The 16,332-nt window shown below is 54.1% G+C and overlaps 1 protein-coding gene across 4 annotated transcripts in view; it reads left to right on the top strand.

Moving 5' to 3' along the window:
• The window catches only part of Znf316 (zinc finger protein 316), an 18,359-nt gene extending 4,903 nt beyond the window's left edge, over nucleotides 1–13,456 (top strand). For 3 of the 4 annotated variants that reach the window (XM_031338611.1, XM_031338614.1, XM_031338613.1), the window contains exons 2-6: nucleotides 832–1,193; nucleotides 1,344–1,435; nucleotides 2,062–2,188; nucleotides 2,585–2,698; nucleotides 9,595–13,456. In XM_031338611.1, coding sequence (XP_031194471.1) covers nucleotides 860–1,193; nucleotides 1,344–1,435; nucleotides 2,062–2,188; nucleotides 2,585–2,698; nucleotides 9,595–11,963 — 3,036 coding nt within the window. In that variant the 5' untranslated portion in view covers nucleotides 832–859 and the 3' untranslated portion in view covers nucleotides 11,964–13,456. The remainder of the gene's footprint in view (nucleotides 1–831; nucleotides 1,194–1,343; nucleotides 1,436–2,061; nucleotides 2,189–2,584; nucleotides 2,699–9,594) is intronic. The other variant, XM_031338615.1, reaches the window with a different exon arrangement.
• Nucleotides 13,457–16,332: the final 2,876 nt, after the last annotated feature.

Below are 16,332 nucleotides of genomic sequence, written 5' to 3'. Positions count from 1 at the left end.
CCCCCCGATCCACTGGGCTGATTTTTTTGTAGACAAGGAACAGTTTAGTGGTTATAGGACCTCTGCTCCTATCCCTTTAAGCCTGTGGCTCTGGGCTCCAGGTCAGGTGCAGCTAGACTGTCTGTGGCATCACTGGGGAAGCAGGACCCTGGGAGCCTCTGAGGTGTTGACATTTCAACCATGTTTATTCTCTGACCCTCCAAAGGGAAGGAGTGTCACCTCATGTGCCACCAGTGCTTGCCCGGTGATAAGCCAGACTCCATCTCTGGGACTGAGATTTGCATAGCACTCCTGGAGACTGGGAAAGAGTAATGCATGGTCATGGCCCTCCCTGTCTCTCCCTTGACTTACAGAAGGGGTTCTGAGAGCTTGTTCCCTCAAAGAGACAAAACAAGATCCTCTTCTGGCCCTGCATCTCCCACAAGCCGCATAAGTGCCCGTGGTCGACAGTCCTAGGGCCCGGCCTGGTTCATGTGCACCAAGGGCTGGATAAGCCTCTTTGCTTTCTGTGTGGGACAGGCTGCCCCTTGTAGATCACACTCACCCGTCAGTAAACATGGATCCCTGAGCCTCTGCTGGCTGCAGTCCATGCTTCTGGTCCTTGACTGGATTGGGATAATGGGTGAGTCACCCAGGAACAGGTTGGAACTCCTACTAGACACATGGCTGCTGGTGAGAGAACAGAAGCCATGTCCCAGAGGCTGGTGGGGAGGAGGGAGCGCCTTAGGTGGTGTTTCTGGACATGCCAGTTGCACAGCCTGAGATGGCAGACAGAACTCGGTCCCCGCTCAGCTCTCGTGGCCTCCCCTGCAAAGTACCTCTGTGTTTCAGGCCACACGGAGGCTCTCTCCCAGGGACGATGGCTGCCCTTCATACTGCTTCAGACTCCCCAGCTACCCAGCCGGAGCCAGCAGAAGATGGGTCAGAATGTGATGCTGACCCCGAGGAGGAGGAGGAGGAGGAGGAGGAAGAGGGGAGAGAGGAGGAAGAGGTAGTAGTGGAAGAAGTAGCCACACAGGTGCAGGAGGTGGCGGAGGCAGAGGTGGAGGCCAACTCAGCGGACATTGGTGACAGTGATGATGATGATGATTATGTGGAGGAGGTGCTGGCAGAGGAGCAGACTCTGAGTTTAGGGACCCAGGAGCGGCTTAGCAATGGTGGTGATGCCAAATCATCAGGTCTTCAAGGAAAAGGTAAGAACGGGGACCCTGCCGCTGCTGTGGAGACTGCGAGGCTGGGTCATGAAGGTGGGGCTGGACCTGGATCTGAAGTGTGGGAGGATCCAGGAGCCCCACCCTGCTTGCCAGCCAGGTACCACTGGCTCTAAGCCATCTTCCTCTCAGCCCCGCAGACCTCCCGGGTGTCTCCCACTACTCAGGATGAAGATGCGGAGGACGAGGAAGAAGAGGAAGATGGTGAGCACTTCCTGACCCAGGTGAGCTGCTCATTAGCCTTTCTGTCCCCAGTGGCCTTATACCCATGGTCTAGAGCCCTCTATGGGTGGTGCTTTTTCAGTGAGGACAAGGCTTCAGGTTCCAGGCCCAGGGTTTATGTGGTGATGTTTTTTCCCAGGCCTTTGACCCTTCCCAGGCCACCATGTTGTCTTGAGCATGCTAGCTACCACCCACTCAACTGTGGAAGGCATGGCTGCCCCACTCCCCACTCCCAGTCATGTTGGGGTCTTGTAGAATGACTGTCCCCTTCCTGGGGTCTGTTTTCCTGCTGTTAGGTCAGGTGTCAGCACCCACACTCTGATTGGTTGGTACCACCTATTCATCCTAACCCTAGTCAAGGTATTTGCTGGGACCAGTTGGTGTGACAGAGAAGCGGGTGAGGGTATTGAGAGCCTCTGCCCTCTCTGAGTCTGAGGTTTTCATCTCTAGATAGGAAATGGGTCCCTGTCACAGTGTGAGAGGCCTGAGAGACTGCAGTACCATCTGGGTGCATGTGATGGGGTACTTACTGGGCCATGCCCCCACTGTGTTTTCCAACGTTATTTCCAGTGGGTGTTGGAGGTGGGACATCCCTTCAGCTTCTTTCCTGGGGTTCTGTGTTCCTTAGGGCCTGGTGACTTTTGAAGATGTGGCTGTGTACTTCTCCTTGGAGGAGTGGGAGAGGCTGGATGTGGACCAGCGGGACCTCTACCGGGAAGTAATGCAGGAGAACTATGGGATCCTGGTCTCCCTGGGTAAGGAAGTTCCCCGAAGCAGTCTGCTGTCGGGGCTCAGAGGGCTGAGCTTCTTGAGTGTTGGGGTTTGGGGGCTGTCAGCCCATTTTGGCCTGTGGGTGCAGGGGGTCTGAAGTAGGCGGAGACATGCTGTGAAGCTGTTAGTCCACTGGCCTCTCAACTGTAAGCCCCAGAGGCCTCTGGTTAGGAGGAAGGCTGGATATCCTGACAGCAAAGGCGTATGGGCTGGGTGTGGAGGCAAGGCTTGCAGGGGTGGTCTATAGGGTCTTAGAGCAGAGGTGGTGGGAAGCACTGGTGCTGGAAGGCCAGAGAGCAGAGGATTTGAGTGTGGACAGTGGCTTGGACCCCACTGGGACAGCTACTCCTGCAGCTGCCATCTGTCCCTCTCCTGGGCAGGATACCCAATCCCTAAGCCGGATCTGATCTTCCACCTTGAACAAGGAGAAGAACCTTGGGTCGAAGATGGCCCCCATTCTGAGGAGGGAGACGTCGTCACTGGTGTCTACACGGGTGAGTGAGACATGAGCCTTGGCCGGGGGCGCCGGGGAGGGGGTGGTTCTGCTACATCATTGCTCAGAGCTGTGTCCATATTAGCCTTTACCAAGACAAGCACTCGGCAGACCTGTTCATGGTCCCTCTGCGTCCCTGATGCGGTTAATGCTGATGTTTTGGCATGTGGAGTGGCCGTGAGGAGACAGGGAGGTGCTGTGTGCTCACCCCTGCCGTCAGCTCCTGAGTCCTCATGGCCCAGCTTCACAGAGGTCTAAGGACTAGTGTTTGTCCTTAGAGAACCTGAGGAGTCTGAGAGGGTTTGCTTGTTTGTTTTTGTTTTGTTTCTTCTTCATAAATGAGTGGAGTTGACAGGCTGGCACAGAAACCTACTAAATTGTCAGTGTAGCTTTCCATACTTGGACTAACCAGTTTTCTGGCTTGCCCACCCATTGGCCATTTCTGCATAAGGTACCCCTTAGTCTCTCCACTTCCTCTGCAGCCATCCAACTTGGGTTTATTAAGGCAGAATCTCACTGCTATTGGAGGCTCACCAATTGACGAGGCTGGCTGGCCCATGAACTCCAGGGGTCTGCCTGTCCCTGTCCCTCCAGTGTGTGCCACCATGCCAGTATCATGTCTCCATCCCCCATCCCCACTCCCTTGCATTGGCTCAGGTTCTGCCTGTTCAACTCCTTGAGCTCCACATTATTCATACGGAGTATAAAGAGCCTGAACTAAACCCATAGATTCCAACCCGAGCATGCTGAGTTCCGAGTCACATGGAACATGCTGTGGGTTCTGCGTGTCTCACAAGGACTTTGGAGTGATGGAGACCCTTGCCCGAATGCTGTCTCTCTTGGGGCTGGGGTGTCATCAGCTGAGAGTGGAGTTGTCATAGATGTATGTTAAGACGAAAAGACAGGAAACCTCACTCTGGTAACATGCCTGTGAGTCTTCAGCAGCAGCTCATGGAGGGGCAGTGAGGAATCCAGCCTTCTTTCAGATGAAAGGTAGTGTTCTTGAGGACCCAAGTAGGAGTGTTCCATTCATGGACACATCTCGAAAAAACACTCAGAGAGAGTGGGGCACAAGCCAACACTGACCAGCCTCTTGAGTGTATAGGTTTGAGGTATACCCTTGTGTTCTATTCCCTCAAAGGGTCCAGGAGAAGAGTCTGGTCCTCTTCAGTGCAGGTGACACCAGGTCACAGGTGCCACACAGCTATGCACCTGGATGGGAACTGGAGGCCCTTTGAGAGGACTGGTTAGCTGGATCAGTGGCTCTGTGCCTTCTGTGGCAAGCCATGGTGCTGGAGCTGGTGGCCTGAGATGTCTCTTGGCACAGCCCTGTCTGCAGTTATCAGTTAGCAAAGGATCCCAATGCTGCAACCCTTTAATATAATTCCTCATGCTGTGACCACAACCATAAAATTATTTTCATTGCTACTTCATAACTACAATTCTGCTACTGTTATGAATCTGTGTTTTCCGGTGGTCTTAAGCGACCCCTGTGAAAGGGTTGTTCGACCCTCAAAGGGTCATGACCCACAGGTTGAGAACCACTGTTGTAAACATTTTTTATCTTAAGCTTGGTATATGGGTACATGCCTTTAAGCCCGGCACTGAGGAGGCAAAGGCAGATGAATCTGCTTGAGTTTGATGCCAGCCAGGGCTACAAAGTGACACTGTGTCTCTAGGAAAAAGAAACCATATGTGGGGTCAGAGGACAACCTTGGGCACCAGTCCTCAACTTCCACCTTGTTTGCAACAGGGTGTTTGTATGATTCACCACCCACAGGGGCTGCTAGCTGGCTGGTGGGCTCTTTTGGATTCTCCTGTCCTTCCACAGGATTAGTGATTAGACTCATGCACTGTGCCTGGCTTTTCATTGGCACTAGGGATTTGAACTCAGGTCCTCATGCTTGAATGGTGAACACTTTACTCACTGAGCTATTCCCCACAGCCCCCAGAGCATGTCTGATGTGTCACAGGACTGCCCATAGGGGATCTAGGTGTGATGGCAGGATCAGGATCTGGCATAGTAAAGCCCTCAGGTCTTCCTTCTTCCCTCTGAGGACAGTGGGTGGTTGATTGTCTGTTTCTCTTCTTTCTCTGTCTTTTTATTGTCTCTGCCCAGCAGTGCCAGCTGGGGACTGAGACTGGCTGAGTCTGTCAGGACAGATAGGAACTGTCCCTAGGCTGGCCATCTGGACTTCTAAATTAGTCTTGTAAGACAAGACTCTAATTTTCTCTTCTCTGCCCCTGCCCCTTGTGAGTTCAGCTGTACACGATGTGTGGGCACCTGGCCATGTCCCTTCACTTGGGTGTTGCCACTTTCTATGTGATAGTACTCAGAGTCCCGCTGCCCTTCAGCCTGGCCTCTAGGTATCCTACCAACCCTGGCTGCCACCTTCAACTCTCCACTCCTACAGTGTCCAAACAAGCTCATCTTCTTGACTCAGCTTCCATCCCAGGGCCCTTGGTGCATATGAACACCCCACGAGGTCCTAGAGAGATTCCTGCCCCTTGCTCAACCCTGTTTCCTGTCTCCAGTCTGCACTGGATCAGAGGGCAGCTGGAGAAGGCAGGCCCTGAGTGGCTGCTGTCCTGGTTCTCTGTGTCTGTGTATCCCTGGCCTTATGCCCTGAGGCAGATCCTCCCTGCTTCCTTCCCTGGCACTCCAGAGGCTGTGCTGGCCGGAGCAGAACTGGCCCTGTAGAGGCAACCCCCATTCCCTCTGCTTCAGGTTTCTGCCCGTTTTCCTTTCTTGATATGTGTGTGCATGTGCATGTGTGCAGATGTGTGTGGAGGCCAGAAGTCAACATAGGAGCCTTCTACCTTGTTGAGACAGGGTTTCTCGCTGGGATCTGGGGCTTAATGATTACGGCTGGCTGGCCAGTGAGCCCGAGGATTCCATCAATGTCCGCCTTCCCTATTCCAGATCACAAGCATACTACCACATTGGGCTTTTCACATTCGTGCTGGGAATTGAACTCAGGGGTTTGTACGTGTGTGACAAGTGCCAGGACTTCCCATCTTCCCAGCCCCATTACAGGAAGTGAAGGGTAGAAAAGAAATACAACATCCAGGACTAGATCATTTTAAACAGTAAGATGTAGTTCAGTGGATGGAGATGTAGTTTAAGAAGTATCAAGAATCCAAGCAAGTACGAACAGCTGTGGTGAGGGGTGGGACATGTCTGGAGCCCCTCGTGTGACCCACACTGCCAGCCTGGGAACAGCTAGTATCCATCTGGGCAGACCCAGCAACTCTCTCTTACCTAGTGGTTCAGCTAAGTAGAAATGAGCACAGAGAAGGAAGAGCCACAGGGAGACGTCTCTTGGCCAGGGGCAGTGCATGAACACCCAGCAGGCAAGACTCTGGCACACAGCTGTGAACAACTGAGATAGCTGAGAGCAGTGGTTCTCATCCTGTGGGTTGAGACCTCTTTGGGGTCGCATATCAGACATCCTGTGTATCAGATATTTACATGATGATTCATGACCATAGCAAAACACGTGATGAAGTCACAATGAAATAATTTTATCATTGGGGTTCTCCACAACATGAGGAACTGTATTAAAGGGTCACAGTGTTAGGAAGGTTAAGAACTACTGCTTTAGAGGGTCTCTTGGTAGGGGTTCACCTAGCCGTGCCCTGAAGGGAACCTGGAGAGTAGTGTCCTCTAGTCCTACCTGGAGCACAAGGGGCTGGAGTCCTGTTACCCAGGTCACTGGGCTTGGTGCAGTGGGAGGGAAGAACTGAGGGAGCATCTGGCAGAGAGGCTGGCTTAGCACCTGGAGCAAGGGGGCAGACAGGTGTCCAGGTGCTGGATGGATGCTCTGATGGGACGAGTGAATGCTTACTCCACCCAGGTATCCAGGGGCAGACCCAGCTCCAGTTAACACTAGGGCCTTGGTATTGAATCTGCCTGTCACCATGAGACATCAAGGCCAAGGAATGGCTGGTCTTTTAGAAGCCACTCACCAGCAATGGGGGCAACCCAGTGCCCATCCCCAGAGAAGGGCTGCCTGCCTCCAGACCCTTTTGCTTGTCAAACCCAGCTTGGCTTGGAGAGCAGATGTCAGTTACAGGAGTTGGCTGCCCTCCCAGGCAGCCCTCAGTGAGGCTGCCAGTATCTACACACTTGCACACCATTTTAGTATGCCTCCTCCCTTGGGGACTGTCCCCAATAAGGGAAGGAACTTTCCCTGAGCTCATCTCCAACTGGAGATGGGTGCGGGTGGCAGGAGGCAGGTACAAATCTTATTTAGAGGCTTGAGGATAACAGATGGTTAATGGAAAGAAAATGGCAACTTGACTGGGGACCTATGTGTCTGCTGCAGGTCAGCATCAATGGTTCTCTACAACTGATGTCAGGCTGCCTCCAAGACAGCCAGTGCCTCACCCTGTAGCCTTGGAAGAGACTGGTCTCTCAGGGTCCCTAGGGTAAAGGATCTGGGTAAAGGACCCAGCTTGGCCCCTGCAGTCCTCGGAGAATGCAGCAGACTAGGGGCATCTGCCATGGGATAGCCCCTGGGGTGCAGTTCAGTGGGATAAACTAGTCTGGGGCTTGTAAATCCCCAGGATTATGCTTCAGAGGAACAAACCTGTAAGACTCATACCACTAGCTGCTATGACAAACAGGCTGTGACCTGGTGACATTTGCAGAGACGGGGGAAACTGGTGACAGCCCACAGTCCTGAGGGCTTCAGCTTACTACCCTGGCCCTTGTGCTCCCCTCCACTAGCTCCTCTCACTTTCCCCTTACCTTGTGGCCTATGCTGTGTAATTTGGCTAGACAGTGGGCTTTGAGCCCCTGTGTCTTCCTGAAGGCCTACCTCATCACCCTTCACCTAGGGTCAGATCCTTGGAGCAAATGTTAGGTGCCGGGCCGCCCCACCCCCACTTTACTATCCTGTGGGTCTGGGTTTGGCCCTCAAGGTCACCTTGCTGCCCTCCCCACTGTCTTCTAGCTGTTAAGGAACACACCATAACCCCCAGGTTTCAAGTCTCACAGCAGGCCTTCGGATCTTCACCTGAGACTTACAGAGACTGGCTCTGTGTGATGTCTACATTGGAGTGGCTGTTCTTTGAGATGGCTTTGACCAAACACTCTGAAGCAGGACATGGGGGACCAAAGCTGGTCTCCCCTCTCCCAGAAGCCAGAGGGTTCTCCTCTCCCAGAAGCCCAGTGGCTACCTGAGGTATCACCTTGGGGTAAGAGTCAGCTCTGACTGCTCCACATCACTGAGCGCAATGCAGGCCTCATGCTTACAACCCAAGGTAGCAGTGAGACCCTCTCTCAGGGCTGCCCACCCTACAGAGCTTTGTGGAGTGGAGTAGGGTGCAAGGGCTCACCATCTAAGACAGCAGATATCCGTTCTGTCCCGACTCTGGAGAAGTCCCAGCTTACCCTCTCAGGTCTTGCCAGAAAGAGGTCCTGGAGAGTTACATACTGGCTCAGAAATCCAGGGGATTGTATTCGTTCCTCTGCATTGGCTTCCCTGCTTTACTGGGCTCTAGTTAAAAACTAAAGCATCTCACCAGAGACTAGGGAAGGTTTTCTGATCCGATTGCCAGCCTAGCTTGCCTGTCCCGTGGCCAGCTTCTCCTTGCCCCAGGGCTGCTCCCGCCTTCCCAGGTTTGGAAAGTTGTGGCTGAACAGAGAAGGGCATCCAGCCAGCAATAGGGGCTCTCTCTGCCATTCATGAGCACACAGCCACTTCTCTTTACTCTGGTGGCCATGTTGGCAGCTGGAGGTAAACTCAGTTTAACAGATGTTTCCATTTAAAGCATCTAAATTATATATTACCACAACAATGGGAAACTTAGTGTTACAGACTAAGAAAAAATGAACCCATTTCCTTGCCATATGGACAGAATGCCTTAGTCCTCGAAGTTCTCAGTGGCTTCATATCTGGGGCACTGTGCTATCTTCCCCTGTGAATGACATCTAGAATGCAAAATGAGGGCTGATGGGGTGCAGTGCTTGATATTAGAAGCCAGCCCTGGTTTTGAGACTGCTTGGCCCTATCCCTGGCTTCTGTAGTCCAGGCTCGCCCAGGCCAGTGGCAGTGTAAATGGGCCAGCCCTTTGCCCTCAGCATCAAGTGGGTAGGAGGCTTTTTCTGCCCTACCTTCTGGATCTCAGCCCTCCCAGTTGCTGACATGAGGTGGATATGATGAACGAGAGAGAGGGAGGGAGGAGAGATGCTCTCATGCTTGCTTGCTCTAAACACCTCAAAGTGCTGTGGTCCAGTGTCTCTGTGTCTCCTGGGTGCGTTGTCAACAGGCTCATTTCATGAATGAGGTGGCCCTACAGATTCTAGAGCCTAGAGTTCCCAGGAGGGGCAGTAGGGTGAGTTAGGCTGTGCATCTCAGAGACCCAGAGGTGCTCAAAATACACGTATCCTCTAAGCTGCCCCTGAGTTTCGAAAATGCAGAGTTCAGGAAAAGGAAGCCTGGGGTAACCTGTTATAGGGAGGAACTCAAGTCCCCACATGCACAAATCCTGGGGACTCTTTAAGGTGAGCGCCCATGTGGTTCTTTTTGGCTAGTCATTTGTGTTTCTGCTGTCCAGAGTAGAAGGGAACTAACTAACTCGCTAGCCACTGGTGAAGACAAGTAGAGGAGAAATGCTGAAGGTGGGCTTTACAGAGGGTGTTCTTCAGGCTGACCTGTGGCTCCATGTGCCATGCTGGGTATCTGAGGACTGCAGGGCCCCAGGCCTCCTATCCTCCACAGACTGGAAAGCCCTAGGGGAACCTGGGCCATGTGTGCACGTTGGGCCTCCATGCAGTTCCTAACTGGGGGGAGGCCAGCAGCTTTCCTGCCGCGGAACTGGCTGCCATGCAGGCCAATTTCCAGGCCGAGGTGAAATTGTACCATCACCCTCTTCTCTTTTCACCCTCAGGAGCCTGGTTCTGGAACGATGATGTAGAGGACCATGAGGAGGAAGATGACGAGGACTTCCTTGCTGAGATGGCGGAGGAGGAGAACGAGCCCCCAGGGCTGTGGTCTGCTGCCTATGGAGTGGGGGATGTGCCTGGGACTTGGGGCCCTGACGACTCAGATTCGGTGCAGACTCCAGAGGGTTGGGAACCCAACCCGGGCAGCCTCGGTATCCTGGCGGAGGAGGTTGAAGCAAAACATTTCCTGTCCGGCCGGGAGCCTGGTGAGAACTTTCTGGTGCCCTGGGCATTCCCTGCAGTGGCTGTCCCCATCGGATGTCCGGAGACCACTTGCAACGTGTGCGGCAAAGTGTTTCCGCACCGTTCGCGCCTGGCCAAGCACCAGCGTTACCACGCAGCGGTCAAGCCCTTCGGCTGCGAGGAATGCGGCAAGGGCTTTGTGTACCGCTCGCACCTGGCCATCCACCAGCGCACTCATACCGGCGAGAAGCCCTTCCCGTGCCCGGACTGCGGCAAGCGCTTCGTCTACAAGTCGCACCTGGTCACGCACCGGCGCATCCACACGGGCGAGCGGCCCTACCGCTGCGTCTTCTGCGGCGCGGGCTTCGGGCGGCGCTCCTACTTGGTGACCCATCAGCGCACGCACACGGGCGAGAGGCCCTACCCGTGCCTACACTGCGGCCGTAGCTTCAGCCAGAGCTCAGCGCTCGCCCGCCACCAGGCTGTGCATACCACTGATCGTCCTCACTGCTGCCCCGACTGCGGCCAAGCCTTTCGCCTGCGCGTCGACTTCCAGCGTCACCGGCGCGGCGGCGGCTGCACGGAACCCAGCAGCGGCGATGGCGTGCGGATGGCTCCCCACGAGGTGGGGATGGCTCCCAATGAGGTGGAGATGGCAGTCGCGGCTGTAGCCACGGCGGAACCCGAGGAAGTGGAAGCCGGGCCCGCAGAGACTGAAGAGCCCGAGCCTGGTGTGGCAGATGGAGACACCGAGGCTGAAGTCAGACAGGACGAGCAGGTGGTGGTCGCTCCGGCGGCAGAGGCGACTGTCCCCGACAGCAAGAAGGACCCTGAGCCAGACAGGCGGTTCCGTGAGATGGGCAACGGCCTGGTTGAGGGCGAAGGGCCTTCCACGCATCCGTTCGGCTTCCACTTCCCCATGCATCCCAAGTCCTGGCTGCATCCGGACGGTTTCCCCATGCTGGGGTTTCCCGAGTTCTCCGAACGGCTGCAGGCCGATGGGCGCCATCTGCCCGGCCCCCTGGGCGCCCCGCTATCCCTGCAGGGCATGGGGTTGGCTTGCGACCCGTTCCGCAGCGCGGGCCCCGGAGCAGGGGCGGATGGTGGCCTGCGAGCATTCGCGCCCGCCGTCAGCTCGTTGCTGTCGGAGCCGGCGCCTGCCGCGCTGGCGGAAGAGGAGAGCCCATGGATCTGCTCCGACTGCGGCAAGACGTTCGGGCGGCGCGCGGCGCTGGCCAAGCACCAGCGCTACCATGCGGGCGAGCGGCCGCACCGCTGCGCCGACTGCGGCAAGAGCTTTGTGTATGGCTCGCACCTGGCGCGCCACCGGCGCACGCACACGGGCGAGCGGCCCTTCCCGTGCCCGGAGTGCGGCGCCCGCTTCGCCCGCGGCTCGCACCTGGCGGCGCACGTGCGCGGCCACACCGGCGAGAAGCCGTTCGTGTGCGGCGTGTGCGGCGCGGGCTTCAGCCGGCGCGCGCACCTCACGGCGCACGGACGCGCGCACACGGGCGAGCGGCCCTACGCGTGCGCCGAGTGCGGCCGGCGCTTCGGCCAGAGCGCGGCGCTCACGCGGCACCAGTGGGCGCACGCCGAGGAGAAGCCGCACCGTTGCCCGGACTGCGGCAAGGGCTTCGGCCACAGCTCGGACTTCAAGCGGCACCGACGCACGCACACGGGCGAGAAGCCGTTCCGCTGCGCCGACTGTGGCCGCGGCTTCGCGCAGCGCTCCAACCTCGCCAAGCACCGGCGCGGCCACACGGGCGAGCGGCCCTTCCCCTGCCCAGAGTGCGGCAAGCGCTTCTCTCAGCGTTCCGTGCTCGTGACGCACCAGCGCACGCACACGGGCGAGCGGCCCTACTTGTGCTCCAACTGTGGCCGGCGCTTCTCGCAGAGCTCGCACCTCCTCACGCACATGAAGACGCACCGGGGGTCCGGGGGCGCGCAGGTGCAGAACACCTCCGCCAAGGCCCAGGCGCCTACCAAGGCAACGCCGCCTCTGCCACCACCGGGCTCGGGCTCCGGCTCTGGCTCCGGAACGCTGCTCGAGTTCGCGGGAGGAACCAGCTTCGGCTCCGATCCGGCCGCGTTCGCCGGGCCCTCCGACACCTACGAGGAGAGCATCCTGTGAGGCCTGTCAAAGCGTGCGGCGTGTCCTCCAGCTCTTTGTGGGGCTGAGGATTCCCACTCTTGGGTGCTCAGGTCCTTCCCGCCCCAAGCTTCAGATCTCGCTTGGGTGCACACGGGCCGCCACCCTGATCAAGACCGACCCATCCCTCGATCTATGGTGCAGGGGTGGTGGGATGGCGGGCAAGGCCTATTAGTTCATCACGGATCCGGTTCAGGTGCCGCAGAGCCCCGCTTTAGGAGTCTGTCATCGGGCTTTCTGGTGCATTTGGGTTTCTTGGTGGGTTTGGCCTCTATCCATTCTCTCTGGGAGATTTGGGGATCGTCTTCCTGTCACTTGAGTGAGTCCAGGAAGTTTTCAGAACCTAATTTGTGTCAGGCAGGAACCTCAATAGGTTTTGGGGGAGATAGAGGTACAAACAGGGAAAGCTTTTGTTCTGTCAGCTGTAGGTATTTATTCCCATCTCATACGATCCGAAGAGTGTGGGAGGAGTTGAAAAGGCAAGATACCAAATGGGTAGCCAGGTTGCAGATATTGTCTAGGACCCTGGGGAGTTGGAAGCCTTATTCTTTGGAAATCCTCACTCCAACCCCCAAACACAGGTCTGACAAGCGCTGGCTACAATATGGATTTTGGTATTACTATCCCCTCTCAGTTTGTTCTCTAGTGGCTGCAAATAGCACACATGGACATCTTTGGGGTCCCTGGTGTGGGCTCCTACAGACCTAGTCCCCAAACATTGGCTTCCTAGCAGATCCCTCCCCTGGAGCAGGTGGCTGTGGAGCCGTGTGCTCAGCCAGCCTTTCCATAGCACTGGGGTGGGTCCAGGAATCTTCCCTCTCGTAGTAAAGGCCCTACATCCTCTGCAAGCCTCTTCACACAGCTTCTATAATCACCCTACACTAGGAGCAGGTAGTGTTTCTGCCACTGGTGGTTCTCCACATAAGGGATCGTGTGGAGCTGAGCTCACAGCGCCTTACTATGCAAGGCCCCTGTACAGTGGACAGCGAACTTTCCAGCCCTGAATGTTGGCACCTGTGGTGTGGCTCACAGGAGCCCCTCCCACCCTCCATGAATTCTGGGCCAGTGTGACTGGAGGCTAGAGAAGTAAGATTTCCACCCAACTGCATTCCCTGTAGACCTAGATCCTTTGTTGTAGTATAGACATGACCTTGGGGCCCAAGAGCTAACAGGCAGGCTGCTAGGTGCTGGGTGGGTAGTCCATGGGTGGGAAGAGAGCCTGGGTGGTGATGGTCAGAATGTCGTAGCTTGATCTGGTGAGGTCGAGTGGGGAGGAAGACATAGGTCCTTGTTGTTCAGCAGTGGGTATCTGTCCCCTTTTTTCCTCCTCTTTCCATGTCTTCTGGGACACGAGCTTCAGAACGAGCCAGGACAGGGTGGTCTGTGAGGGTACCACTCATCCCTCTTAAGTTTCCACCCTGCCCCCTCTGCTGTGGACAGGAGGACCTAGCTTTAATAAAGATGGAGAAACAAGCTTTGGGACTGGACTCTACTTTTGCCCCACCTTGGTGCCTGTTAGTGAGTGCCTATTACTTCCTCACTCTGGAAGGCCCATCTCCTTTCTGACACTTTTCCCCCTTTGAGAAACCAGAATCCATTCTGGCATCATGGATTGGGTCTGTGCCCACTGCATCTTGGTGGGATACCTCATACTACCATGAATTTGGAACAACACACATGGGGTGTGACTGTGACTGGCTAACCTTGCAGGTTTAGAGAGAGGCCTAGTTTCCTTTCTGGGAATGCAGACCCCTGGCCTGGCCTGGTCTTTTCTCAGGGACTCCAGTGCTAAGTGGCTTACCATGAAGGCATGAACCACCCCCAGAGTTCCCGAACAACTCCCTTTAAACTGGCTTTTCTTAGTCTTCCAGCTGATCTTTCCCAATGGGTTTGAAAGAAATATGCAAATATGATTTGAGACATGGGGATAAAGGAAACTGGCATCCCCATTAAAACAGCAAACAGGCCGGGCAGGGGATGCAGCTCAGTTGGCACAGTTTGCCCGGTATTCTCACTCTTCATCCCCAGAACTCCATGGTGATGCACACTTGTTATCTCAGTATCTGGAAGATAGAGTCAGGAGGATAGGGAATTCACCATCATTTTCAACTCCATGAGTTTGAAGCCAGTCTGGGCTACATAGAGACCCTACCTCAAAAATAACTAACCCAGACTTTCAGGAAGCAGATACTTCATAAGACATAAAAATGGGTGACCACACAGATCTTAGTCTACCGAAAGGCCAAGCAATTCTGTGATAAAGGTCGCCATTGACTGCAGCTGGAGTTTTTCATGTGTCAATCCTATGACGTGGGGAAAAAGAAGGGTGGAGCCCCAGTGACCTGTGAAATGTGACCAATGATGGGTGACATTTGGAGGACCACGCCTGGTCATTTCCTCCTTCAGCCTCCATTTTCAACCTGTTTTCTCAACCTTTGCATTTTTTTTCACTTGTCTGTTTAGACACTGCTTTCTTTCTCTCTCTCTTCTGCTTATTTAATAGCTTTAGACTCAAATAAAAGTTTCTCCTCCTTGTTCATTCCCCCGCCCCCCGATTATGTTAGATAAGAATTGTAAGAATTCCAGCAGTATAAGATGTCAAGCTCACCTTCATTTATCTCTGTGACAAGACTCATCCTACCCAGTACCCCCCCCCCTGCTCCTGGGCACACACACCTTTATGGAAATGGTTCAGGTTAATGTGCTTTAGATACTGTGTGACAACTTGCTTTTTCCCACCTCAGTGTACCATGTAGAGTTCATGGTTACACATGCCTAATATACTTGGGAGGCAGCAGTTGGAAGATCTCAAGTTCTAAGCAAAGTCTCAACAACAGGGGGCAGCAGAGGGGGCTCAGCAGTCAAGAACACTGGCTGCTCTTCCAGGGGACAAGATGGACGCTCACAAGACTTCAGTCCCAGGAGACCTGCCATCCTTTTTTGGCCTCTGTAGGCATGGGGAATGTGTATGGTGCACAGACACTTTCCCCATTTCAGATATATTTTTCCTCATTTCACTTGTTATAGTTAGAACATGTGTCTCTTGGTGTTTTTGTTTGATTGTTAATTTGTCTGTTTTAAATATGTGGGGCTGGATAGATGGCTTGGGAAGTAAGGGCTCTGATTACTCGTTTAGAAGAACCAGCTTCCGTTCCCAGCAACTGTGTGGCTCACAGTCACCTGTACCTAGAGTTTTAGGGGATCTGACCCCTTTTCTGACGTAGATGGTACACAGACATACACTCAGACATATTTTAAAATTGTGGATGTATATGAATGTTTGCATGTGTGCACATGTGTTTATAGGCCTGAGGCTGATGTTAGCTGTCTTCTGTAGTCACTCTACACCCTTCCTTTCTCTTCCTTCCTTCTTTTTTTGTTTGTTTCTTTTCTTCTTTGTTTTTTTGAGGCAGAGGTTATCTGTGTCGCTTGGAACTCGGTTTATAGTCCAGGATGGCTTTGAACTCACAGAGATCCACCTTCCTCTGCCTCCCAAGTGCTGGGATTAACAAGTCCAGCTTTACCTTATTTTTTTGAGACAGGGTTTCTCACGAGTTTTCTGGCAGGCTAGTGAGCCCCAGAGATTCTCCTGTCTCCCCGCCTCAGGAGGTACTGGGGGTCAAACTCGGATTTCATGTTTGCATAGCAAGTACTTCATCAACTGAGCTATCTCTCCAGCACCTTGAATATGTTTCTCTAAAAGGCTGTACAGAGAGGAAAGGCCTTATGCAGCAAGACTCCAGTTCAGGTGTCATTTAGCACCTGAGGCTGTCATCTAATAATCCTTCTCAAAGTGCTTTGCTTGCTTGGCAATCCCTGATGGGTCTCTAGTTTCTATGTCCACACAGTTATTGCTTCTATCCCACCTCCAGCTTCAGGTGGTAGCAACAAGCCAGATGCTTCCACAAGCATCATAAACTTGGCATTCGATGGAGGAGGGAGCTAGAGAGATGGCTCAACTGTTATCATACAGTTGCAGACAGTTCAGTTTCTTGCAACCAAGGGGTGGCTCACAACGATATGCAAGACTGGCTCCAGGGGACTCAATATCCTCTTCTGATTTCCATGGGCTTCTGTACACATATGGTGCACATATGTACACTCAGGCATGCACACACATAGATTAAATAAATGCTTTTTTTAAAAAAAAATCCAATGGATGGATTTTTTATGTGTGCATGTATGTGGTCCCACGTTTGGGTTTCTATGCATGTGTAAGCCAGAAATTGATGCCTGCAATCATCTGGGATCACTCCTCCACATTTTTCATTGAGGCAGGGGATGTCAATCAAACCCAGCTCTCTAGCTGGCCAGCCTGCTCTGGTCTCTCTTGTATTTGCCTCTGAGGCTG

The sequence above is a fragment of the Mastomys coucha genome, unplaced genomic scaffold, assembly GCF_008632895.1.
Source record: "Mastomys coucha isolate ucsf_1 unplaced genomic scaffold, UCSF_Mcou_1 pScaffold22, whole genome shotgun sequence".
In the NCBI taxonomy this organism is placed as follows: domain Eukaryota; kingdom Metazoa; phylum Chordata; class Mammalia; order Rodentia; family Muridae; genus Mastomys; species Mastomys coucha.
This window is presented reverse-complemented; position numbering and strand designations above follow the sequence as displayed.